Source organism: Herpailurus yagouaroundi, unplaced genomic scaffold (assembly GCF_014898765.1).
Source record: "Herpailurus yagouaroundi ecotype Mexico unplaced genomic scaffold, PumYag 141, whole genome shotgun sequence".
Classification (NCBI taxonomy): Eukaryota; Metazoa; Chordata; class Mammalia; order Carnivora; family Felidae; genus Herpailurus; species Herpailurus yagouaroundi.
In genome coordinates this window covers 3,523,012-3,547,801 of record NW_024412396.1, presented here as the reverse complement: position 1 = coordinate 3,547,801, position 24,790 = coordinate 3,523,012, and the positions used below count along the sequence as shown (strand labels likewise).

The 24,790-nt window shown below is 55.3% G+C and overlaps 2 protein-coding genes and 1 long non-coding RNA gene across 9 annotated transcripts; 2 read left to right on the top strand and 1 right to left on the bottom strand.

Moving 5' to 3' along the window:
- Nucleotides 1–1,370: 1,370 nt before the first annotated feature.
- On the top strand, nucleotides 1,371–7,484 carry RABGGTA (Rab geranylgeranyltransferase subunit alpha). Of its 5 annotated transcripts, none has more exons than XM_040476796.1 (17): nucleotides 1,371–1,496; nucleotides 1,810–1,866; nucleotides 2,025–2,135; nucleotides 2,480–2,604; nucleotides 2,791–2,978; nucleotides 3,218–3,421; nucleotides 3,719–3,802; nucleotides 3,892–3,974; nucleotides 4,064–4,165; nucleotides 4,271–4,376; nucleotides 4,475–4,526; nucleotides 4,678–4,766; nucleotides 4,905–4,993; nucleotides 5,088–5,204; nucleotides 6,057–6,170; nucleotides 6,436–6,523; nucleotides 7,276–7,484. In XM_040476796.1, the coding sequence occupies exons 2-17, from the start codon at nucleotides 1,864–1,866 to the stop codon at nucleotides 7,422–7,424; spliced, it is 1,704 nt and encodes a 567-aa protein (XP_040332730.1). In that variant the 5' UTR covers nucleotides 1,371–1,496; nucleotides 1,810–1,863; the 3' UTR covers nucleotides 7,425–7,484. The 5 variants fall into 5 exon arrangements, with proteins under 5 accessions (XP_040332730.1, XP_040332728.1, XP_040332731.1 ...); XM_040476794.1 differs by having other exon boundaries at nucleotides 1,810–1,875; XM_040476797.1 differs by lacking the exon at nucleotides 1,371–1,496 and adding an exon at nucleotides 1,518–1,643.
- An 841-nt stretch (nucleotides 7,485–8,325) lies between these two features.
- On the bottom strand, nucleotides 8,326–9,967 carry LOC121031577 (uncharacterized). Its single transcript, XR_005790784.1, has 3 exons — nucleotides 9,861–9,967; nucleotides 8,808–8,917; nucleotides 8,326–8,714 (listed from the first exon to the last, which is right to left on the bottom strand). It is a non-coding gene; the product is annotated as an uncharacterized LOC121031577 (long non-coding RNA).
- Nucleotides 9,236–24,092, top strand: TGM1 (transglutaminase 1). 3 transcript variants are annotated; one of them, XM_040476790.1, is made up of 15 exons: nucleotides 9,236–9,976; nucleotides 10,651–10,986; nucleotides 11,114–11,302; nucleotides 12,281–12,529; nucleotides 12,909–13,027; nucleotides 13,135–13,242; nucleotides 13,694–13,868; nucleotides 14,249–14,387; nucleotides 14,520–14,623; nucleotides 17,415–17,503; nucleotides 18,046–18,199; nucleotides 18,307–18,588; nucleotides 18,711–18,871; nucleotides 19,245–19,381; nucleotides 21,213–23,373. In XM_040476790.1, exons 2-15 carry the CDS (start codon nucleotides 10,653–10,655, stop codon nucleotides 21,256–21,258), a joined length of 2,286 nt encoding a protein of 761 aa, XP_040332724.1. In that variant the 5' UTR covers nucleotides 9,236–9,976; nucleotides 10,651–10,652; the 3' UTR covers nucleotides 21,259–23,373. The 3 variants fall into 3 exon arrangements, with proteins under 3 accessions (XP_040332724.1, XP_040332722.1, XP_040332723.1); XM_040476788.1 differs by lacking the exon at nucleotides 21,213–23,373 and adding an exon at nucleotides 23,684–24,092 and having other exon boundaries at nucleotides 9,237–9,976; XM_040476789.1 differs by lacking the exon at nucleotides 21,213–23,373 and adding an exon at nucleotides 23,684–24,087 and having other exon boundaries at nucleotides 9,931–10,037.
- The last annotated feature ends 698 nt before the right edge of the window (nucleotides 24,093–24,790 follow it).

Genomic DNA, 24,790 nt, shown 5'->3' with positions numbered 1-24,790 from the left:
GTCATTCACTACAAAAGGAAAACATAAAGGCCAAAGTTTAAGAATGAATGGGAGACATACCCTACGACCCAGCAATTGCACTACTAGGCATTTATCCACGGGATACAGGTGTGCTATTTCGAAGGGGCACATGCACCCCCATGTTTATAGCAGCACTCTCAACAATAGCCAAAGTATGGAAAGAGCCCAAATGTCCATTGATGGATGAATGGATGAAGAAAAGGTGATATATATATACAATGGAGTATTACTTGGTAATCCAAAGAATGAAATCTTGCCATTTACAACTACATGGATGAAACTAGAGGGTATTATGCGAAGCGAAATTAGTCAAAGACAGACAAATACCATATGACTTCATTCATATGAGGGCTTTAAGACACAGAACAGATGAACATAGGGAAGGGAAGCAAAAATAATATAAAACCAGGGAGAGGGACAAAACGTAAGACACTTTTAAATATGGAGAACAGAGGGTTACTGGAAGGGTTGTGGGAGGGGGGATGAGTCAATGGGTAAGGGGCATCAAGGAATCTACCCCTGAAATGACTGTTGCACTATATGCTAACTAACGTGGATATAAATTTTGAAAAATAATTAATTAATTTTTTAGAAAAGAATGAATGGGAGACGATACCTTTTAACTTTCGGAGTTTGAGGTGTCTCTGGAACACCCAGGTGATATCCAATAGGCTTTTGAATAGGTGTGCACATATATATGTTTATTATTACAGCTCACGAGACATCTGGGCTGGAGACACAAGTTTGAGTGTTATCAACTCCCAGGTGGTAATTAAAACTATGAGTGTGTATGACTTCACCCAGAGAAAGTGCGGGGCCGGAAAATCTGTGGGCCCAGGACAGAGCTCTGGGGAGCTCCAACTCCAAGCAGGAGAAGGCTTGGATTTGTAAATGTTCTCCCAGGAACAATGTGTGATGTTAAAGACGGTGGTGAAAGGGCCCTGGACATCACCAACATTTAGGGGAGAAGAAGGTGAACAGATGAGAAGATTGGGGCAGAGGCGCAGGAGAAGCCAGGAAAGGGTGTCAAGTGTAAGGAAGTCGGCTACATGAAAGCTTCAGGGATCAGTGGAGATAAGGACAGGAAACTCCACCAGTTAGATGTGGCAACTAGATGGCCAGTGGCCAGAATGAGGTCAGCAGGATGGCTAGTGCGTGAGTTCCCGGCTGTAGAAAAAACTTATGCAACTACACTGCAGTTCTACCAGCTGACTGAAATTGCAGCCCCTACTGCTTGCGTGCTCCATTGCGCACGCGCACTCGTAAACACAAGAAGTAAAACAGGGATTTAGCCTTTCTAGAGAGTACCGGCGCACGCCGTCTACCGAGCCCGCCTACTCCGCCGCCGGCCCCTCTCCACGCCTGCAGAGGGCGCTGCGCCTTGAAGAGACCGGGCGTGGCGCCGCTCTAGCCTGCGCCCGGACTCCGTGGCAGGCGCGGCAGCTTAGCGTCCCCCACGCCTCCCCTCGGCGCAGGTGGGTCGGCCCGCGCGGGGCGGGAGTGTCTGGGATCTGTGGGGTGGGCGGGTAGCGGCAGTCTCTAGGCGCATGTTGTCCCTATTGCTTCAGTTCCCTGGATCGGGTCCGGTCCCGGAAGATCGGGCTGTGGGCAGGGCGGCACGGGTACGAATCCCAGTGTGGGTGAGCGCTTCTCCAGGACGGGCGCCGCTCTTCCCCGACCCTTTCACACCGCAGGGGTCTCCTCCGAGGCTCGCGTGCGGCTTCCGGGGAATAGCTAGGGGCGGGGCTAGCGGGGGCGGGGCTCCCATGATTGACACTTTTTTCCCAGGTTTCTCAGGCTTCCAAGGGACCCCTCCCCGGTCCTGAACCCTGAGCCGGCACCATGGTGAGAACTGTGAGCAAAGCCCCTCACCTCCCCATGCCCGTGCCCCGCGTGGCGTTGCCTCCATTGCCCTGTATAAACCTGGGGTTCCGCACTGGGGGTTTCGGTGGGTCAGCCCCTGCAAGGCAGCCTGCGCCCTTCCAACCCGTTCATCCCTGTAGCACGGGCGCCTGAAGGTGAAGACATCGGAAGAGCAGGCGGAAGCCAAAAGGCTAGAGCGGGAGCAGAAGCTGAAGCTATACCAGTCAGCCACCCAGACTGTCTTCCAGAAGGTGGGGCCCTCAGAGGTAGCCCCTTTACCAGGTGGCCCTCTTAGGATAGCACAGAGGCCAAGAGCTGGGCCTTAGAGTTGGACTGCCTGGCTGCATATGTGGGTTCTGTCACTTACAAGCTATGTGATCTTGGGCAGGTTACTGAATTTCTTTAAGTTTCAGTTTGTTCATCTGTAAAATGGGGCTTACTGCATAAGGTTGTTGTGAAAATTAAATGAGAGAATACACGTAAACCCATAAAGCGTTCTGCATGCTACCTATTGTATAGAAAGGCATTCTGAGAATATTCAGTAGTTCTATTTGTATTTGCCTATGACCTCTGACCCTGCTGCCTGCCTTCTAAGCGCCAGGCTGGTGAGCTGGATGAGTCTGTCCTGGAACTGACAAGCCAGATTCTGGGAGCCAATCCTGACTTTGCCACCCTCTGGAACTGTCGACGAGAGGTGCTTCAGCAGCTGGAGGCCCAAAAGTGCGTAGGAGTTAAGGGCCCCAGGAAGATGGCATTAGCCCTCTCCTGCCCAGGTCCAGTGATGGAGGAAGAATGGGACAGCCAGGAGCATAGGCAGAGGGGAGTGGAGGGCTGAGTGCAGAAAGTCAGGAGTGAACTGAGATTGGGTGTTGTAGGGCCCTGAGCCCCATTTCCCTTTGAGTGCAGGTCCCCTGAGGAGTTGGCTTCTCTGGTGAAAACAGAACTGGGCTTCCTGGAGAGTTGCCTGCGGGTGAACCCCAAGTCCTATGGTACCTGGCACCACCGCTGCTGGCTGCTGGGCCGCCTGCCAGAGCCCAACTGGGCCCGGGAGCTGGAGTTATGTGCCCGCTTCCTCGAGGTCGATGAGCGGAACTGTACGTGCCTACTGATTGTGTCCCACCTCGTGGTCCTGGGGCCTCAGTAAAGCCCAGAGTTGGGAGGGATGACCAGGACAGGTTCACTGAGCTGATGGCAGAAGGGATGCTGGAGACAAATGCATGCTCTGTAGAACACACAGAGGTGTTTTTAAGGGCCTCCAAGGGAACTCTGGGGATTCTAGCTATGAAGCTCCTCTTGCCCGACTTCTGAGATGTGCTGTCACTCTTCTTCCTAGTTCACTGCTGGGACTACCGGCGGTTTGTGGCTGCACAGGCAGCTGTACCCCCTGCAGAGGAGCTAGCCTTCACTGACAGTCTCATCACCCGAAACTTTTCCAACTACTCCTCTTGGCATTACCGCTCCTGTCTCTTGCCCCAGCTGCACCCCCCGCCGGACTCTGGACCACAGGGACGCCTCCCTGAGGATGTGCTACTCAAAGGTAAGGAGGGTCAGAGGGTGCTGGGGAGGACTCTGCAGTGATTCCTTTCCAGCCTTGATGCCTAACCCTGTTCCTGAACCTGCTACTTGGGCTTACTGAGCACCTAGTTTGTGCCTGGCTTTGGGGGTACATAAGAGTCAATCCCTCTGCAGTGGGAAAGATACAGCTGATATATGTAGCCGCTATGCAAGGCCCACAGATAGTTGAAACTGAGGGCTGGAGGTACTCCTGGGTGAGGGTGGGATGTTGGGGCGGCCAGGAGCCCACCAGAATCCTGTGCCTCCTTGGCCCCTGCAGAGCTGGAGCTGGTACAGAATGCCTTTTTCACTGACCCCAATGATCAGAGTGCCTGGTTCTATCACCGCTGGCTCCTGGGACGAGGTGAGCAGTGGGGAAAGAGGCTGGGTGTTTAGGGCTTGGAAGGAATGGAAGAGGATTTAAGGAGACCTGAGGTTGTGTCTCCCCCCCAGCTGACCCCCAGGATGCCCTGCGCTGCCTGCACGTGAGCCGGGATGAGGCCTGTCTGACTGTCTCCTTCTCTCGGCCCCTCCTAGTGAGTCCTGCAGCTTTTGCCGGAGAGCATCATGGATGTGGGCCCAGTGCTGTTGGGGCTGACGGGTCTCTCTTTGTCTCCTGGGCCAGGTGGGGTCCAGGACAGAGACCTTGCTGCTCTTGGTTGATGAGTCACCCCTGGCTGTGGAGTGGAGGACCCCAGATGGCAGGAGCCGGCCTAGCCACGTCTGGGTATCCCAGGATTGATGGGGCAGAGTGGGGGACTGGGGTGGGGCTGGAGTGGGACAGTCAGAAAAGTGGTGAGGCTCGAGCATTTCCTTAACCTGGTGCTCCCAGCTCTGTGACTTGCCTGCTGCCTCCCTCAATGACCAATTGCCCCAGCATACATTTCGTGTCATTTGGACAGAAGGCGATGCCCACAAGGAGTGTGTGCTTTTAAAAGGTGACACAAGCTCTATGTTTTTATCCCCTCGCAGCAGTATCCCTGTCCCTCTCCTCCTCTCATGGTTGCCCCCTTCTACCACCCATTCCTTCTCTCAGGCCGCCAGGAGGGCTGGTGCCGGGACTCGGCCACGGATGAGCAGCTCTTCAGGTGATGACAGGGAAGCACACAGACAAGGAGAGGGGGTCTGGACTCTGGGGCGGGAGGCTGGAGGCTCGGGCATATGGTCTCAGACTGGATACTGGGGGTGACTAGCACCCTGAGTGGACGCCATCCCATCTCCCGCCTTGCTCATCCTCAGGTGTGAGCTGTCGGTGGAGAAGTCCACGGTGCTACAGTCCGAACTTGAATCCTGTAAGGAGCTACAGGAGCTGGAGCCGGAGAATAAGTGTGAGGCCCCATTCCCCAAGGTCCTGATCCTCTAAGGAGGCCCCTTTCCAGGAAGGCCTCTTGGGGAGAGCAGGAAGGGTCTCAAGAGATGGGAGCAGGGGATCTAGAAGAGACAGTCCTCCCCCCTCCCTTCCTCAGGGTGCCTGCTCACTATCATCCTGCTGATGCGGGCACTGGATCCTCTGCTGTATGAGAAAGAGACGCTCCAGTACTTCCAGACCCTCAAGGCAAGTTGGACCTGGAGGAACAGGTAAGGGGGAGGCCTGGTGGGCCGCAGGAAGACAACTGATGGGCCTTGCTCGCCTTCCCCGTCCCCGCCAGGCCGTGGACCCGATGCGGGCAGCGTACTTGGATGACCTACGCAGCAAGTTCTTGCTGGAGAACAGTGTGCTCAAGATGGAGTATGCTGAGGTGCGCGTGCTGCACCTGGGTCACAAGGTAGGGACTGCTGTGCACACCTTCCCCGGGCCCTCGCCCTGCTGGCCCTCCCTTCCCCCTCATCCCCTGGCCAGCTCTTGTGTCTTCTCCATGGGCTCAGCTGAGGCCCTCAGTCTGGTTTCACCAAACCCATGGCTTTGGCCCCAGTCTCAGGTGCCTTTCTGGACTTTTTTCTTAGCCGAGATTGAACTCCTCTTCCTTCAAGGCTGTTCTTCCTGGCCTTGTTTTCCGTCACTTGCCCCATCATTCTTGTTACGCAGTTTCAAATCCTGAGTCATCAGGACCTCTTCGTGCCGTCCCTTCTTCGGGACCGGTCACATCTTCCTTCTTCCCTCAGAGCGAGCCCTCACTCACCCCCACTCACTCCGATGCTTCCCTCCCTGGAGCAGGCCGCGGCTCCTAAAGCCTGAGTAGTTTCTGGAGATGTTTGACAAACTTTCCAGACTCTGTGTTTCCTCTCCTTGGGGTCTTTCCCAGCCAGTATTCCCAACACAGTGGCTTCAGCATGTCCTCGCAGCCCGCCTCCCCTGCCACCAGACTGATCCCCCAGCCGCAGCAGTCCCGCTCCTGCCAGTGTCTGTGCCCACCCCAGCGCCCTCCTGCATTTCCTGTCCCTGCCAGAGGCTGCCTCCTCCCCATCCACTCACTGGCCACCCCACCCCTGCACCCCTGTCTGTCCCATGTGCTTGATGGGGAGTGTATACTGTCGGGGTGGGGGGGGTGGTTGTAAGGTAAGCTTACCCGTCCTCTCCTCTCCAGGGGCCTGTGTGGAGCACAGAGGGTCAGTGCCTCGTGACCGATGGCTGAGGCCCCTCCCCCAAGCCTCATCGGGTATCTCATTCCCCTCCTCAGGATCTGACAGTACTCTGCCATCTGGAACAGCTGCTCTTGGTCACTCATCTTGACCTGTCACACAATCGTCTCCGAGCCCTGCCCCCTGCCCTGGCTGCCCTGCGCTGCCTTGAGGTAAAGCACTCCGTCACCACTGTCCTGGGTGTTCCTCTTCCCTTTTCTCCACCTCAGAAGTCTGCCCACCCTACAAAGAGGTGTCCAGATCCTCCCAGCCCCTGCAAATGACCCTGTGCCTTCTCTGCCTCGGTCACCTAGACTTCCCCAGGAGCCTTTCCTTGCACTGTAAGCCGATCACCCCAGGCTCCCTACTTGCTTGTACCAGTCCCAGGCTGACGGCTGCCTGCCTGGCCTCGTCTTCCCTGCCCTCCCTGCTCCCCAGGTCCTTCAGGCCAATGATAATGCCATAGAGTCCCTGGACGGTGTCACCAACCTGCCCCGACTACAGGAGCTCTCACTGTGCAACAACCGTATCCTTCTTTCTGGGTGCCTTTCAGACAGCGGGTAGGATGAGCTGCCGGGCTGGGAAGGGACAGACAGCAAGCAGGGTGGGTGGGAGAGGGGCCACTGGTGGTCTAAGCTAAGGAGAGAGGATAGCTTGGGCTGTGTGGGCCATCATTGACTTGCACTGGTCGTTTTGCAGGGTAGAAGTGACTTCCTCAAGCCAGAGTTCATAAATCAGCAGCCTCCAGATGTTCTTGGGTACCCCATGGTACTTTAAAAATCAGGAAGCTTCATATTTAAAAACTTGAGAATTCTGATTCTACTTAAAAACTGGAAGTTAGGGGCACCTGGCTGGCTCAGTTGGTAGAGCATGAGACACTTGATCTTGGGGTCATGAGTTCAAGCCCCATGTTGGGTGTGGAGCCTACTTTTAAAAAAATTGGAAGTTAAAGCAACCCTTGGCCTGCATTTCCACTCAGCAACCCTTGGCCGTTGTTGAGTCATGGATGTCCCTGGAGCCAGAGCTAGCTTTCTTGTTGGCCATAGCCCACCGCTCCTTCTCGTACCACATCTGGCCTGCCTTTTGGGCTTCCAGCCTGGCCCCATGGGCAGGTGTTTGCAGTCTATAGTCTTATTCCCTCCAGGGAAGTGTGCAAGATGCCTGCCAGCCAGACCGCCAGGCAGCAGCACCTGGTCTTGAGGGAGAACAGGAATAGATACACGGGAGCTCGTGGATCTGGGGGAACATGCCTCATTTTCCTTGACTCTTCTGCCCAAGGCCTCCAGCAGCCCACAGCGCTCCAGCCTCTTGCCTCCTGCCCCAGGCTGGTCCTCCTTGACCTGCAGGGCAACCCCCTGTGCCAAGTAGCGGGCATCTCTGAGCACCTGGCCGAGCTGTTGCCTTCAGTTAACAGCATCCTCACCTAGGAGATCCTTCCCCACCCCTGTTCTTTAACTTATTGGGACTGAATAAACAATGGAGAGGCCCCCCAGGCTGCTATGCTGCCGCCGCCGCCACCACCGCCACCACCATTACTACTGCCACCTATTTTGGAAGAGGAAAGGAGAGAGTTAGGGTGTGTCACCTCATCCTCGCCCTTTCATTTCATGCTCGGTCCTGCTGTTTCCTCCCATGGGGAACCAGAGTCTCTGTTCTGGGGCAGAATTTGCCCCAGATGCCTTAAATGCAAGGGCTGTATTAGAGTTTACCTTCTGGTTGGGGCTGGGGCTGCAATCGAGTTTGGGTCCAGGTTCTGGTTGGGGCTGGGCTACAAAGCAGCCGTAAGTCGCCAACTAGAAGGACTCATAAAAGTTTCTCCCATGACTCCTGCCCCTTCCAGATGCCCTCTGTGCCCCGGCTCATTCACTACAGCTGAGAGGGCTGTTCCCACGAGGAGCTGGTCAGGGTGCCTTTGCTCCGCCCTCTGGTGACTATAGTATCGATCCTCATGAGTAGCATTCTGCGGTTGAACAGCCCTCGAAAGTACTATATCTCAGCTGACCCTCACAAGTGCTTAGGGATGAGATGGTGAGGCCCATTGTACTGATGAGGAAACTGCACCAAAGCCGTCTCTGCACCTTGGTCTGGGATTCTGCTTGTGTCCGTTCTTCTGTATTGATATGGGATGATAGGTCAAGACTGGCCTCAGCTCCCGAGGTACCGAACTGGGTATCTGTTCCCATGGTGCCCTGCTATACACACCCCTTGTCCTGACTTTAGAGCCCCAAGGCACTTGAGCCTCCTAGAGGGAGGAGAGGGGAGCGGCTCAGGGGTTAGGGCACTGAGTCAAATCTGGCTAGGTGGGGAAGAAGACCAAAACAAAAGAGAGACTGACAAGGTACTTTTCTGGTTCCCTGGGAAATGTTCACACACATCCGGTCCCTTAGGGCCCTGCCCCTTCCCATGTTCATGGTGATACATACAGCCCCTCAACAAAGCCCTTTGGCTGACCTGCCTGCCTGGGATTTTGATTTTTACTTGTGTGTCCTTTGCGGGTGTTAGAGGTGGGGACAGACCCTCTGCCAGGTCAGGGGTTTGGAGCTAGACAGGGAAAGGTCACTGTGGGTGTGGAGAGCTCCCTGCCAGGTCCTGGAGTCTCAGTCCCCATTCCCCAAGGCCCCTCCCTGCCTGATGCATCACCAAGTTCAGCCTCTCCTCTAGTCGGTTTCCATGTGTCTTCTTGCCAACCCTGTTTTCACTGTCTTCTCTTCAGTGGCCTATGGGCAGAGCAGGATGGAGGGAAGAGACCCCAAGAAATGGCCCCAACCTTCCTAAAGAACTTTCAGGAGAGCCTCCCAGAGATGTCTGACCTCCTCTTTGCCTTAGGGTTCCCTCAGTGGCATCCCTGGTGTTCCTCCAGTGCCAGGGTGGAGTTGGGATACACACAGGGCAGGTGCCTGGAGCCGGTCGGTCAGGATTTCTGGGAAGAATTCCAAGTTGGAGAATCCTGGACTCCAGCTGACCAGCCACCCCTCTCTGAGAGAAAAGGGGTAGTCTGCAGCCTGGGGAGAGGGCCTCACTTCCCACCTGAGCCTCAGAGTGAGGGCCCAAACATTCCCCAAGCTCCCAGGCTGGGGGCAGAAAACAAGAAATTGCTCCTACTCTGACCCTCACTCCCCACCCCATCCCCCCACCCCTGCCAATCCCCAAATTGTAGGGACACAGGAAGCTGGGGGCAGTTCATTCATGCCAAGGGTTGTGAAGCAGCTGGAGGAAGAAGGAAGGACAGATGGGTGGGGGGGATCAGAGGATCTGGTAGAGCCGGCAGGTCAGGGGCTGGCTGGTGGAGCCAGTCTGAGGGCCTGGCTGCTGATGTCACCAGTCTGCAGCTTCGGATCCCAGGACCTCCCTGGGCAGGACCAGGCCCATGGGCCAGTTTCACAGGGCTGAGCCTGGCCCAGGCTGTACCAGACCCTGGCAGAGGCAGAGGGACCCGGGGTCTTATGGGAGCAGAGGCAGACAATGTGAGCTTGGGAACAGGGGGCCCGCTGCCTAGGGGCTTGGGTGAAGGGACACTCTGCCCCACAGCTGTGGGGTCTTCTCACCCAGGAGAGGGGGCCCCTTGTGCACCGGTCTGGCAGGAACCAGCCTGGAGTGGGGTCTGTCCGTGGGGGCAGTCTCACAAGGCCTTCCACTTTCACCACAGCTTTGAATCCTGACAGACCCCGGCCCCGCCCCACTTTGGCTCATTTCCACAGTTCCTCGAAAGGGGAAAGGGGATGCGGCCAGGTCTCCTTTCCCGCCCCTACCTCTGGAGACAGCCCCCAGAGGCCGGGCCTCTTCCGCAGAGTGAGGGGATGAAGCAATCAGGCTTCCCCTTCCCTGCAGCTTGGCTCCGCCCTCCCCCCTCATAAACCACTTACCTGCCCGTCCCACACCTTCCACTCGTGCCTCCTCGACCGTCCTGGGTCCCAGCAGTCCCAACCTGTCCCAGCCCGGCTGCCGGACTCAGCCCTGCTGTCGCCACCACCGCCGCCAGGTGAGGCTCTGGCAGGCCCCGGCAAGGTGGGGTGTGGGCCAGCCGGAGCCTGCCAGCCCCGGTCAGGCTGCCCCCGACGCCCAGGCTCTGCACCCCAGGGACGTCGGGCTCCCGAACCCGCAGCCCCCGCCACTCCGCGTGGGTGTTTGACCTAACGTGGGAATGCCAAGGACCCCAAATCCTGCATATCACCTGCCCATCTCCTACAAGGAGCCTTGGGTGGGGGATCTCTGCCAAGAATGGGTTCTAGAGGCAGGCAGCTTCGTGGACCTCTAGGCAGAGTAGCTGGCAGGTGGGAGGGAGCGGGTTTCGGGGATGGTCTGTGCCCTGGGTCCCGAGGCTGTGACAAGTGTCTACTCATTTCTGGGATGGGCCCTTAAGAGCAGGTTTCTCAGTGGGTCATCTAGTTTGGTGGATGTGGCTGTGGGGGTAAGAGGGGAAAGATTTCTCTGCAGTATGGGAAGTTTCTCTAGGTGAGTTTGAAGGGAGTCTTTGGGGAGCGTCCCTGGATGGGTCTGGGGGAATCTCTGGGGCAAGATCAGATCATCTCAGTCATCTGGTTGGGCTCTCCAACCAGCTCTCCAGATGGAGGGCTTCTGGGTGGGCCAGCTGGGGCGTTCTGAGTACAGGAAGTCTGAGTGGGTGATAAGAGCCTCCCTACCTCTTCCACACAGGCATGATGGACGGTCCTCGTTCAGATGTGGGCCGCTGGGGCGGGAACCCTTGGCAGCCCCCCACCACACCTTCCCCGGAGCCGGAGCCGGAGCCGGAGCCGGACAGACGATCTCGTCGAGGAGGCCGTTCCTTCTGGGCTCGCTGCTGCGGCTGCTGCTCATGCCGAAATGAAACAGATGCTGACTGGGGACCTGAGCCCCACGGAGACCGAGGGTCTGGCAGGGGTCGAGGGTCCAGCTCTGGGGGTCGAAGACCAGACTCCCGGGGCTCAGATTCCCGCCGGCCTGGCTCCCGGGCCAGTGGTGTGAACGCAGCTGGAGACGGCACTATCAGAGGTGAGGCTCTCCTAGCCAACTTATCTGAGAGCTGAAAGGCCTTAATGGGGCCTGAGACTCATCCTGACATCTCTGGGGGCCTGGGCTTCCCATGGGGCCTCGCTGACCCAGAGCTGTGGCCTTGCAGAGGGCATGCTGGTGGTGACCGGTGTGGATCTGCTGAGTTCACGCTCGGACCAGAATCGCCGAGAGCACCACACAGATGAGTTTGAGTACGACGAGCTGATTTTACGCCGTGGGCAGCCTTTCGACATGGTCCTCCACCTCTCTCGGCCCTATGAGTCCTCTGATCATGTTGCCCTGGAGCTGCTTATCGGTCAGTGGGGCCTGCAGTGGGGAGGGTGAAAGCCCAAGAATTGGGGAGTGCTGGCTAGCAGGGCCTCCAGCCCTGGTATTAGGATCAGAGGGACATCTTTAAGCTCCTACCCTCACCCCACTTCTCACCTCTGCCAGACAAGACAGGTGCAAGCACAGGAGTGTGTCTCAGGGAGGGTCTTGGTGTCCCATGTTCCTAAGCTCACCCTCTTCAGGGCTCCTGAGGCGTCTGTCTCAAAATACTTTCTCTTCAGGTGCTTGCTTCAGCTACTCCTTCATTGCTGCTGCCTCTGTGTGTCTTTCTTTCTGGGTCTGTTCCCCTTCCCCAGGGTGTGGCTGGCTCTCTCCTCTCTGTCCAACTCTGTCTCTCTGTCCCCATGACCCAGGGCAGGTGCCTTTCTCACCGCGTTGCTTAGTGGCCGTTGACTGCCCAGGCTGGTGATTATGCTGCTGCCGGGGGCGGGCGACTCCTCATACCCTTTGATTAAGGCCTAGCCGTGCCCACCCCAGCCTCTAATTTCCCAGGTACCCCCACCACTGCCACCAGGGATGTTGAAGGCTCTGGAAGCTTCAGCCCCAGGGGGTAGGCAGGGTTGGCCTTCAGGATCTGGGCTGCCCTTTCACCAGGGGTAGGGGCATCCGGACCCAGCCAGGGCAGCTCTGCCCCTCCAGCCCAGGCACTGGGACAGGCAGGCAGGCAGACGGTGACAGTGGCCTTGTCTCTTCTACCCACCTCTGAGTTCAGGGTCAGGGGAACAGGTTTGGGATGTCGGACTGCTCTGCCCTGGCATGTGGGCAAGCATCGGGTGGGGACAGAGCTGCTTTCAGAGTCTGTCACAGAGTAAGGTGATGGCCCAACTCAGGGACACACACACACCGATGTGTGTCATACACATTCTGGGTTGGGCTGGGAGAAGTCCAAGGCTCTATCTCCCCTCAGAGAAGCCTCACCAGCTAATTGCTGCTTCTCCTGCTCCAGGAAACAGCCCCGAGGTGGGGAAGGGCACGCACGTGATCATCCCAGTGGGGAAGGGGGGCAGCGGAGGCTGGAAAGCCCAGGTGACCAAGGCCAATGGGCAGAATCTGGACCTACGTGTCCACACCTCCCCCAACGCCATCATCGGCAAGTTTCAATTCACGGTCCGCACACGTTCAGAGGCTGGCGAGTTCCTGCTGCCTTTTGACCCCCACAACGAGATCTACATCCTCTTCAATCCATGGTGTCCAGGTGAGCCTGCTGGAGTCAGGAGCAGGGCGTGGACAGGAAGGAGGGGGGCTCAGAGCTCCCCTTCCTCGAATCTGGCTAGGTGCCTATGTGCCTAGTAGAAGCCGGCCTTCTATTGTTCAGTTGAGGGGACCTAGCTCCGGTGTAGAATGGTGGCCGCCCAAGGTCACATGGCCTCACCTCTCCAGGGCCCTGGTTACAGCCACCTTCCTCCCACCATTTCTGTCATGCTCCCTCTGACCTTCCAGGGAGAAGTGCTGTCGGGCTAGGGGTGTCCCCACTCCTGCTCTGTGTACAGGAGTCCTCTAGAGTTGGCCCAGGGGCAGGTGGGGCCCAGGGAGAGGTCTAGAGGGGACCAGGCATATGTGTTTTGGGGACACAGAGGACATCGTGTACGTGGAGCATGAGGATTGGCGACAGGAGTACGTGCTTAATGAATCCGGGAGAATTTACTATGGGACTGAAGCACAGATTGGCGAGCGGACCTGGAACTATGGGCAGGTATGGCTGGCCAGGGCCACGTGCACTTGGGGAAGTAAGAGGCAGGTGGGGTGGGGTGAGGAAGCGCGTGCTGACCTAAGGGTCACCTCTGCCCTCCCTCCCTCCAGTTTGACCATGGAGTGCTGGATGCCTGCCTGTACATCCTAGACAGGCGGGGCATGCCATATGGAGGCCGCGGGGACCCGGTCAGTGTCTCCCGGGTCATCTCTGCCATGGTGAGCACCCACACATCTCTGAGTGCTATGACGTGTCTGCCTCCTGCCTCCCACCTTCCCTGCCCCCTGCTCCTGCCCTTTCTGATTTCTCCAGGAACTCAGCCCTGTCCTGCCCTTGCAAAGGGTATTGTAGGAGGGGTCTCACTCCCTCTCTTCTCCTTGCCTGGCCCCACCCTACCCTTTCTGGCTTCTGTCCCAGCTCTTGTGGAATGTAGGGCCAAACCCAAAACTTGGCACACCCAGGATTCACATTACTGTGTCAGATCCGGCAGTGGGGGGGTAGGGAGTGGAGGGGGGGCAGATGTCTTTGGGAGGCCTGGGCGGGGCTCAGGTTGGCTAGATTCTGAGGCATTTAGGGGTAAGGGGTGGTGGCAGGGGCAGGGCTGGGGACTACATGGAAGGCCCTGAGCCTCTCCCTCAACTCCACCCAACTCCATCCTGTCCTGGGCAGGTGAACTCCTTGGATGACAATGGGGTCCTGATTGGAAACTGGTCTGGTGATTACTCCCGAGGCACCAATCCATCAGCTTGGGTGGGCAGTGTGGAGATCCTACTCAGCTACCTACGCACCGGCTATTCCGTCCCGTATGGCCAGTGCTGGGTCTTCGCCGGTGTGACCACAACAGGTAGTGGAGGGACTGGGACAGGAGCTGCCTGGGCCCTACAAGGAAGAGGGAAGGAAACCAGAACCCCACCCAGCAGTGGCTACAGTGCAGGGACAGGTGGGGGGTGGATGGTAGTCTGACCTTAATTATCATTAATTAGTGTTAACTACCTAGGGATGCCTAGGGGAGAGGAGGGAGAAGCACTGGGCAGGGACAAGGCCAGGCAGGTTGCCTGGCTTCCCCTAACCCCCAACGCTCCCTGGCCCAAAGGCCTCCTGAGCCCTGACCCAGCTTGGCAACCCAGTAGCCCTTGTCCCCCTGCTATTCCTCACCTGATACCTCACCTGCCCACCACCCCACTCCTGCCGGGGCCCTGACCTCTAACCCTGGCTCCTCCATAGTGCTGCGTTGCTTGGGCCTGGCTACCCGCACTGTCACCAATTTCAACTCGGCACATGACACAGACACATCCCTCACCATGGACATCTACTTTGACGAGAATATGAAGCCTCTTGAGCACCTGAACCATGATTCTGTTTGGTGAGGCTGGGGCCAGGGCTGGGCTGCCCATCCTTGGTGACCAAGGGATGGTGACCAAGACTTGGACACTGAGGGCACAGGGAGGCCCTGGGCAGGCTGCTCACACCCAGCCCTCCCTCCGTGTCCATCCAGGAACTTCCACGTGTGGAACGACTGCTGGATGAAGAGGCCAGATCTGCCCTCTGGCTTTGGTGGGTGGCAGGTGGTGGATGCCACACCCCAGGAAACCAGCAGCGGTGAGATGGGCCCCACCTGGCTCCTGTGCCCCCCTTGGCCCCATCCCCATCTCCCAACCTGGGTAACAAGCCCCAAGTGTCAGCACCATCTGGGCGGTAGAACCTGGCCCTTTAACCCCCATGTTTCTTTTCTTTTTTTTTTTTTTTTTAAGAGATGTTACACATTCGGTTTATTTTCTTGAAGTTTATTATAGACCTCAGTGTTTCTTTAAACAGGCTCACCGATGGGATCACTGTCCAGCCTTTCACTATTTTTACCTTTCCGCATAACTCTCTATTTGCCTAAATCTTCTTTATTTACAATGACTAATATATTCAGATGGCTCAAAAGGCAAAAGATGTAGGAAAATTTGGTGAGAGCTTTTCCTCCCTAGCACACCTGCTCTTCTCCTTTGCTCTTTTACTTACACATCCTGGGGGTAATTAATCGAAGGACCATTTTATTTATCTATCTTTTTTAAGTTAAAAAAGGTCATTATCATAAGTAGTACATGTTTGGAAGTTGGGGGGAAGTACAGAATTGAATAAGATAAAATATAAAATTTCCCTATTCTCTCTCAGGATGTTTCTGGTTTTCTTTCTTTCTTTTTTAAAATATCTATTTATTTATTTATATGTTTATTTTGGGGGGAGAGAGAGAGTGTGAGTGGGGGAGGGACAAGAGAGAGGGGACACAGAATCCAAAGCAGGCTCCAGGCTCTGAGCTGTCAGCACAGAGCCCAACCTGGGGCTTGAACCCACAAATTGGGGGATCATGAATGACCTGAGCTGAAATTGGACGCATAACTGACTAAGCCACCCAGATGCCCCTAAATGCTTATTTATTTTTGAGAGAGAGAGAGAGATAAGCAGGGAGGGGCAGGGAGAGAGAGTCCCAAGCAGGCTCTGCTCTATCAGCACAGAGCCTGACACAAGGCTCAAAACTCACAAACAGTGAGATCATGACCTGAGCTGAAATCAAGAGTCAGACACTTAATTGATTGAGCCACCTAGACGTCCCCGTTTTTGTTTTGTTTGAGTAAATGTCTAGGTCCCACCCCAGACCTGACATTTCAGAGATTCCAGGGATAGATGTACTTATTTATTTATTTATTTATTTATTTATTTATTTAGAGAGTATGAGCAGGGGAAGGGCAGACAGAGAGAGAGGGAGAGAGAGAGAGAGAGAATCCCAAGTAGGCTCCATACTGTCAGCACAGAGCTCAATGCAGGGCTTGAACTCATGAACCGGAAGATTACGACCTGTGCCAAACTCAAGAGTTGGACACTTAACCGAGTGAGCCACACCCAGGCGCCCCTAGATCTACATTTTTGAAAGCTCCCTTGGTGACACTGAAGATGAGCTGGGTTTAGGACCACTGCAGGCCCTTGTGGGACACATGAGAAGGGGTGGCCCAGAGAGGTGGAGTGACTTTCTCCAGGGCAAGGGGCATCAGGTCAGCAGCAGAGTCTCACCAGGCCTTGACTCCCTTTATGCATTCTGACTTTCACCAAGTTCTTCTCTTGTCTGTTCTGTTGCTCGTTATGAGTTGTGTGTACAGGATGGAAAATGCCAGAGTTCGGATAGGTCGGAGGAAGAAACTAGGCCCCATAACCGAGCCCTAAGAGATCATCACTGATGGCATGACCTGCTGATGTCTTTTCCACAGCACACACATTTCCTCAAACACCAGACCTGCTGTACGCGCTGTTCTCAAACAGCCGTCCGCTTCCACCTTTACATTCCAGCACCAGGCAGCTGGGCCTGCCCCTCCTGCTGCCTTCCTCCCCACCTCTCCCTTCCTCACCCCACGCCAGATAGCCCTTGCCTAACCTGCATTCCTCCCTCTCAATCATCTCTGTGAACAGTGCCCCCTGCCTTGTGCAGCCAGACACTGCCCATGATGCTGGAACAGCCTGGCCTGGGATACTGGGGGATCTGAGCTCCTGTCCCCACTCTGGGAAGTAACGGGGTGGACAGCAGGCAGGGGTTCTGAGACCAGCCAGACCCAGGTCTGATTCTAGCTTGATCACTTATAATATGGGGATAATATATACCAGATGGGGTTGTTGGGGGAATTAAGTGAGATCATCATATATCAGAGAGGATAACAGCATGTCTGGAACAGTAGCTCTTCAGTAAATAGTAGCTTCTTCCATTCTTTCTTTGTCTGACTGTCTTGCAGATCTTGACATCTATTTGGCTTCCCTGAGCCTGTGTCCCTATCTGTAAAAGGAAACCATAGTTAGGTGTTTTCTAAGAATCTTTCCTGTTGGGTGGCCCTCACTTCCTGTTTTGTGCCCTCTCTTGTCAAGCCTTTTCCTTGTCAGCCCATCTCCTCCAGAAAACCCTCCAAGCATGCCAAGAGACGAATCTATTTCCCACCAGCTCCCCTCTCACCTCCCCACAGAGAAGACACACTGCAGGCTGTAGAGCTGAGGGTTTGTTCTGGATCTTTCTGGAATGGTGGCTGCTTTCCCAGCCAGTAAACAGAGTCACCCTGGGGTCTGGGTTTGTCTTGATGCAGGATGGGTTTCCTGACTTCTAGGGGTCACAGTTGATATCCAGCTTCGCCCAGTAGAGGAAAGATGTCTTGATAACTTGGTTATCAAGGCCGGCTTGTCCCACCTTTGGCCTCACCCTTGTTGACTGAAGCCAAATGGAACTGTGCTTTTCTTGGTGTTCCTTCCCTGGGTTGGACCAGGTGGCAGCTGACCTAAGGCACCAGGGTCTGGGTGGGTGGGCCTCTCCCTAGGATCAGAGGATCCCCTCAGCCTCCTGGGATCTCTCACCTCTGTCCTGGTCTCCTAGGCATCTTCTGCTGCGGCCCCTGCTCTGTGGAGTCCATCAAGAATGGCCTGGTATACATGAAATACGACACGCCCTTCATTTTTGCTGAGGTGAGGGCTGTGTTCCAGGTGCCTTCTTGGGTGGTCTGGAGAGACCAGAGCACAAGTGTCAGGCCTCGGTTCTCTGGTCCTGACTTCACCGCTGACTGAGTAGCTGTGTGACCTTGGGAAAGTCACTCATTTAGAGTCTAGGTTTCCTCATCTGTAAAAGGGTGATAATAATGGCCGCTGTGCTTCCTGTACTCAGGATCAAAAGAAATAATGGGTATGAATCTGCTTTATAAGTCATAAAGTCCGTGAATGAGCATAAGGGATTACTGTTATTAATGCCAAAATGCACTGCAAGGAGCCTCCCAACTTCTTCCCTTCTCTCTGGCCTCATCTGGCTCAGCTTGGAAAGTCTCCCAGGTTGGCTGTGCCAGGAAGTTCCTAACCCTTGGATCCAGCCCTCCCTGCAGCTCCTAGGTTCAGGGGAAGGCAGTGGGTGGAGGGGGGGGGAGTGGTGGGGGGAGGGGGGAGCAGGGGGTCAGGCCCAGCCTCAGACCCTCTGGTTATCTCATTCTTGGCTCACACCCCCCACAATCCCCCAACAGGTCAACAGTGACAAAGTTTACTGGCAGCGACAGGATGATGGCAGCTTTAAGATCGTGTATGTGGAAGAGAAGGCCATTGGTACGCTCATCATAACAAAGGCCATTGGATCCAACATGCGAGATGATGTCACCCACATTTATAAACACCCAGAAGGTACCGTTCCCTGAACCTGGCCAGCTCTGGCCCACACCAAAGGTTCCCACTGAGCACTTGCCCACTCCGGCAGTGGCTGTAACCTCACCCTTACCCTCAACCCCCAGGCTCAGAAGCAGAGCGGAAGGCAGTGGAGACAGCAGCCGCCCACGGCAGCAAACCCAACGTGTACTCCACGCGTGACTCAGCAGAGGATGTGGCGATGCAGGTGGAGGCACAGGACGCGGTGATGGGGCAGGACCTGACCGTCTGCGTGGTGCTGACCAATCGCAGCAGCAGCCGCCGCACCGTGAAGCTGCACCTCTACCTCTCGGTCACCTTCTACACCGGTGTCACCGGGTCTGTCTTCAAGGAGAGCAAGAAAGAAGTGGTGCTGGCGCCAGGGGCCTGTGAGTGCTCCTTTCCCACCCTGCCCCGCTGATGGCCAGGCACCCCGGGCTGTGGACATGGAGGCCCCAGGAGGCCGTGTCTGGGCGAGCGGGCCTAGGTGACACCTTGCCTCTTCCCCCAGCGGACCGCGTGTCCATGCCTGTGGCCTACAAGGAATACCGGCCCCACCTCGTAGATCAGGGGTCCATGCTGCTCAACGTCTCGGGCCACGTCAAGGAGAACGGGCAGGTGCTGGCCAAGCAGCACACCTTCCGTCTGCGCACCCCTGACCTTTCCCTCACCGTGAGTGCAGCCTGCTGGGCTGGGCACGAGGGATGCCCTGGGGCTAAGGGAAGTCGGAGGGGGAGGGGAGAGGACGCTAAGCCTGGCCACCAGTTCCGGAGAAGGTCAGGGACTGGCTGTGGGCTCTTGGGCCCCAATGTCCTCCCCTGTAAAATCAGATCTCCTATTCCCGATCCTGCAGATGCTTCAGTGGGGGAGTGGGTGGGAGTTTCTTCTCTGGCATCCACGGAGCCCCATTCTTCTCCGGGGTGCCCATGTGGGACTTGGGGGGAGGTTTTGATTCTGGAATTTTCCCCTCTCTGGTGGAGTGTATGATTCCCTTGTATTTGGCCAGGGTCTCTGATGCAGAGGGGGGTGTCTCTTTTTCTCTTAGTTGTTGGGGGCAGCCGTGGTTGGTCAGGAGTGCGAAGTACAGATTGTCTTCAAGAACCCGCTGCCTATAACCCTCACCAATGTCGTCTTCCGGCTTGAGGGCTCCGGGCTACAGAGACCCAAGATCCTCAATGTGGGGTGAGTCTGGCCTCTCCCCGCCCCCACCCCTGCCCTTTTCTGCTCTCCCAGACTGCCAGGGGCCCCACATTGCTTCCTGTCTTGGGTCAGGACAGTAGTCGGTCAGGACCCAACACAGCAGCCTGGAGCCAGCCAGCAAGGCCTTCTAACTTAGTTCAGTGGGAGCAGCATTTAAGACCCGCCATGTGCCTAGTGCGGGGCCTGTCCTTCCTCACTGTCCCGCTGCGGAACCAACACTTCACCTAGGAATCCGTAGCAGCTCATCACTAACATGCGCCCGCCACTCAGGAATTGACCAGGCACTTCAGGATTATTATCCAATTTGCAGACCACAAAAAACCCTTTAAAGTACATTAGAGAGCATCGTATGATTAAAAGCAAAGATTTGGGATCCTGAAAACTTAGGCTCAAGTCTCAGCTCCAACATTCACTAGCTATGTGCCCTTGGGCAAGTGACTTATCTCCTTTAAGCCTGTTTTCTCAGCTGGAAAGTGGGGATAGCAACCGTTCCTGGCTCCAAGGGTGGTTGTGAGAATTCGGTGAGCTATGCATATAAAGCATCTGGTGTTGGGCTTGGCACAACGTGAGCCTCTGTTGGTAGTTCTTACTTTGATTATTGCTACCGTCACCTCCGCTTTATGACAGGGAAGCTGGTGGCCGTGTCTCATGAGGTCTCCCAGCCCGTAAGGGGCAGACTCTGCTCTTCCCACCATGGCCCACCCAACACGCAGGCTCTCAGGCCTGTGGCTTCGTTTGTGCCAGGAGGGCTCGAGCAGCGGTTCCCAAGGAGAGGGCCCTGTCCCGTAGGTCCTCTGCCAGCCCACCTGGGCCTCACCCCGGGCTCAGAGAGGCTCTGCACCCAGGGAGGGCACACCCAGCGCTTGTGTGCCTAGGCCTGGGCTGTCATCTCTGACACAGAGCCACACATGCTGCTGTGACCCTCCCTGGAATAGCACAGAAGGAAAGCAGAGAAGGCCAGAGGCTGGCTGACCTTTAAGATCAGACTTCTGGTGACGGGGGCAGGTGTTTTCCTCTTTTGACAAAGAGTGCCTGAGGGAAAGGGATGGCCCCTGTGGAGGGGTTGGGTGGGGGAAGCAGAGGGTCCCTGCCCGCCCTGCCTCTTCCTTCCCCGGGACATATAGCAGGCTCCGCCCGGTGGTGGCCCCCGCTTTTGCCAATAGGTCAAAGCTGAAAGGTTGCTATCCTGAGCCTTGCCCCACCTTGACCCTGTGTGACGTGATATGCCACAAAGGAGTGCCTTCCCCATTTCACCTTGCAAGAGTGTCCAGCAGCTTAGACTGTGCACCTTGGGGCTCCCAGTGAGCTCACTCTGTGGCCATCTCTCACCTGCAGATGACGAGGGTTTCCCCTGTTCAGAGGGCTCCCCAGAGCTGGACTGTCCTCAGCAACTCCACCACATCTTTGATTCTTGCCCCTGCCTGGGAGTAAAAAGAGGACCCCTGTGCTGAGCATGGGGAGATCCAGCCCCGCTCTGTAGCTGTGGGGCTTGTGTGACACCCCACCCCCCACCTTAAAGGCCCTAGTCTTCTCTCCAGTAAATGAGAAGGTTGGATGATGGTTTCTCAAGGGAGGTCCTCCTTAGACATTCTGTGGCTCTTCTCTGCTGCAAGCCCAGGCGGGGGTCTACAGAGCAATTGAGAAGGGGGAAGTCCCTGGGCTGTTGGTTCAGATATATTAGATTCCAAGACAGATATTACTTTGCTCTCGTTTGCACATCAAAGGCTGTGGTATGGAAACCCCATTAACCATAGGTGTGCCACCCAGTGGGGTGACTGGCCACTTAATAAACATTACAAACTTACTCCTCCAGATGGCTGTTGTCACTCACCGCCAAGCCAGTCACCAGGGGAGGCTGAAGTCTATTCCAAACCCTTCTGGGGAATTTGCTCCACAGCCTGAATCATATTCTCTAGAATGTCCTTAAGGGTGGCCTTCTGGGGTAGACTTGACTTTGGAGAAACAGCCTGAAGCCATTCAAAGCTAAGACTAATTAAGAAGGTAGGTGGAAAAGGTGGGTAGTGTGCCCTTTTCCATCAGAAATGAGGTTCGGCTGTGAGGGAGGAACAGGATGCACCCGGTGCGTGTCAGGGAGAGGGAGAGAGAGACAGACGTGGTGTACGTGTGGTTTTCCGTGGCTCTGAAGACAAATCTGAGAGGAGTTTTTAAATTCGTTTCAAGGCTTGATAACGTGATTGAACCAATCCATAAGTGAAGCACGATGCTCATTTGGATGTCTAATTTCTGGTGTCCTTGTCAGAGAGCCAGTTTCATTACCTGCACTGTTTCAGGCCCATTCCAGCTGTAGCAGCTGATGCGCTCAACTTCAACCAGCAGACCTGGGTGTGTCAGGTCTTGCCTGACACTGAGGCCGGGGCTGGGAGAGATCTTGACATTCCTAGCTGGAAGCTGAAAAGCAATTTCTCTTAGAAATAACGTTTACAAGTAAAGGCTGTATTCCGATCTAGTACAGTTCAATTCTAGTATGAATTAAGTACAGTGTTGAAGGCTGACCTGAGCCTAAACAGCTTGAAGTTTGTATCTCTGGAAAAATGGGCATGAGTTAAAAATGCGAATTTGTAACCGGCCACAGTATAGCCTACCTGTTAAGTTACAGACTTAATGTCTAGTTATATATTATAATAAGTCTAGAAATTAGGTCTGTAACTTAATGGGGAGACCATCTATATCTCCCTGCCTTCCACTTATTCCCTCCTTTGTGGAGCTTAGAGTCACCTTCAAGGCCATCTGATTCCACCCCCTCATTTTATATTCATTCCCATTTTACAGACCAAAAAGTGAGAGTCAGAAGTTTAATAATTTGTCCTAAACCACACAGCTAACAGCGGTAGAAGAAAGAGTCCAATGTGGTCCAGGGCAGCCCTTTGGAAGCAGGCTCCAAGCTAAATGTTTTGCCCCAAGGAGAGCCCATCTTTGAAGTTGGGATGTTGGCTCTTTCCCTTAGAAGACTGAGATGTCTGCACAAAGTCCGGCTCCAGAGTGGATCCCCCAAGGCAGGCTTGGATTGAAGAGGGGGCCAGAGGCAAGGGTTCAGGCAGAGGCAGGAAAGGACAGATGCTAACAGGCACAAGCAGGTGTGATAGAAATGCAATCGTGTTCAGTGTATACAATGCACAGGCCGATTACTGCAGGAGCTCAGAGCAGGACAAGGTTCACTTCCCTGAGGGCAGGAGGTGCTCAAGGGGTGGTGTGAGCTGGGCCTGGAGCCAGCCCAGGAGCAAAGCATGAAAACAGAGGTGAGTTCGGGGAGGGGAAGGAGCTCATTGTTGGGGCTGGTGGGCAGGAGGAATGGTGGGGGATGATGAGGCCTTGCAGGCGGGGCTGAGTCAGAGTGAGCCTGCGTGTCGGGTTAGGGAGCTGCCGTCTCATCCCAGAAGCACCGAGGAAGCCAAACCCTTGACGGATTCAGTTCACCTCCAAGTGACTAGAAACTAGAGTGGGAAAATAAGATAGGACATTAGGAGGCAAGGAGGCCAGTTGGAAGGCTAGTGAAATTGTGATTCCCAGAGGGAGGGTCTGGGACTAAATTTCCAGAGGTCCATGGAGAAGGGGGGAAATGAAGACACCATAGTATGTCTGTGTACACATGTATCTCTCTCTCTCTCTCTCTCTCTCTCTCTCTCTCTCTCTCACACACACACACACACAGTTGTCCCTTTAAAGATGCCAATTGTCTATTCTTGGGAAGGACTTTCCTTTTTCTCTGAGATAACATCTTTCCAGTGTTTGGAGGTATTAAAGATGCTCCTTCCTCTTTGGTAAGATGATTATATTGCAGAGGCTGATTAATTATCTTCCACTTTCTTTCTTGGCAAAACTGAAATTATTTGGCAACACTGCGTTGAGCCCCGAAGTCTCATTTTAAAGTTTCCTTGGTCCTGGAACCCCCAGATGAGATGGGGTGGCTGGTCTGGTTAGGGCAGGAGCATTGGCGATGGAGAGGTGGGGGACACGACATGCAGTCTTTGTCCAGGTGTTTGTGGGGGTGGGGAGGGAGGGATGGATCCCTGGATGACAGATGATGGGAAGATTTCCAGCTCAGGCAGCTCGGTGGGTGGCCACTGACCTGGCTATGCAGAGGCAAGGGCAAGGAGGCCTTGGGGCTCCGGCTTCGTCCTGGCCACTGGTGTGGAGATTCCAGCTGAGTCCAGAAATGCCCAAAGGGCTCCACCTTCTGCTCCTTCCTTCCTGGCAGCCCCATCAGTCCTTCCTCCCCACTCCACCCCCAGTCACCCAGGTCCATGACTCTATCTTTGCCCATAGGGACATTGGGGGCAACGAGACAGTGACGCTGCACCAGAAGTTTGTGCCTGTGCGACCAGGCCCCCGCCAGCTCATCGCCAGCTTGGACAGCCCCCAGCTCTCCCAGGTGCATGGTGTCATCCAGGTGGACGTGGCTCCGGCCCCTGGGAGCGGAGGCTTCTTCTCAGATGCTGGAGGCGACAGTCACTCAGGGGAGACCATCCCTATGGCATCTCGAGGTGGAGCTTAACCCCTGGCCGGGAGCAATGGGACTGGAGTCAGAGGAGCAAGGACATTGCCTCGCAGGGACCCAGCGCAGAGCTGCTCTCCATAGGTTCAGGTGGGGAGGCCGGGGCACCTGGGAAGGGGGCCGCTCTTCAGTTGCACTGGGCAGCACAGATGCTAATAAACTGTTTTTTAATGAACCGTTTTTAATGAAACCGTTCTGTCCATCTACCAGTTCGTCTGTCCCTGCTGCCAGCACAGCAGCTCTTGAGATAGGGCCTGCTTGGCGTCAGGACGACCTTGAACATTTGACTGGTCTTTCCCCACTCCAGGATGCTTCTAACTGACCAAAAACCCTTCTGAAGGCCCCCGGAGTGAGGCGGGACTGCCTCCCTTCCATGGCACCCACGGTGGGTGAGAAGGATCGAAGTGTCCTCTTGTAGGCACACGTTTGAGGTAGAACTAGGCTGGAGTCCTCTCTGAGCAGCAAAAACCACTTTCCAATATTTGTTTTCAAATGTGTTTGGCTAAGAATATTTATAAAAGCAACACATGTTCAATGTTGAGAATTCAGAAGACACGGAAAACTGTAAAGGAGAAAAGAACAATAAGCTTCAACTACCACCAGGTACAGAAAACAGACAGCCGTTAACATTGTGTTTCATATGCCGATCCCCCCTCACCCCCCACACGGTGTAACCTGTGGTGAGCATTTTCTCACAGCATTAAATAATCTTTGAAACCATCATGTTTACAGACTGGGCAGTAGTCTTGACTTCCAGGCCATCCTCCTGGTCCTCCTGAAGCCCCTGCTCAGCCTTGGGGTGTCAGAGTGACTCAGGCCTCCAGCCAGGCGCTCCCCCAACCAGCTACACTCTGCCTAGGTGAGTCCTGCCAGTCACG

What these genes read in the sequence shown, in the direction of transcription:
- TGM1 (XM_040476788.1), top strand. Translation starts at nt 10,653, where the DNA reads ATGATGGACGGTCCTCGTTCAGATGTGGGCCGCTGGGGCGGGAACCCT. An exon ending in CCCGGGTCATCTCTGCCATG is followed by an intron (nt 13,243 to 13,693) that starts GTGAGCACCCAC and finishes TGTCCTGGGCAG; the next exon opens with GTGAACTCCTTGGATGACAA. An exon ending in CGCCGGTGTGACCACAACAG is followed by an intron (nt 13,869 to 14,248) that starts GTAGTGGAGGGA and finishes GCTCCTCCATAG; the next exon opens with TGCTGCGTTGCTTGGGCCTG.
- RABGGTA (XM_040476794.1), top strand. An exon ending in GCCGGCCTAGCCACGTCTGG is followed by an intron (nt 4,166 to 4,270) that starts GTATCCCAGGAT and finishes TGGTGCTCCCAG; the next exon opens with CTCTGTGACTTGCCTGCTGC. An exon ending in ACGGATGAGCAGCTCTTCAG is followed by an intron (nt 4,527 to 4,677) that starts GTGATGACAGGG and finishes GCTCATCCTCAG; the next exon opens with GTGTGAGCTGTCGGTGGAGA.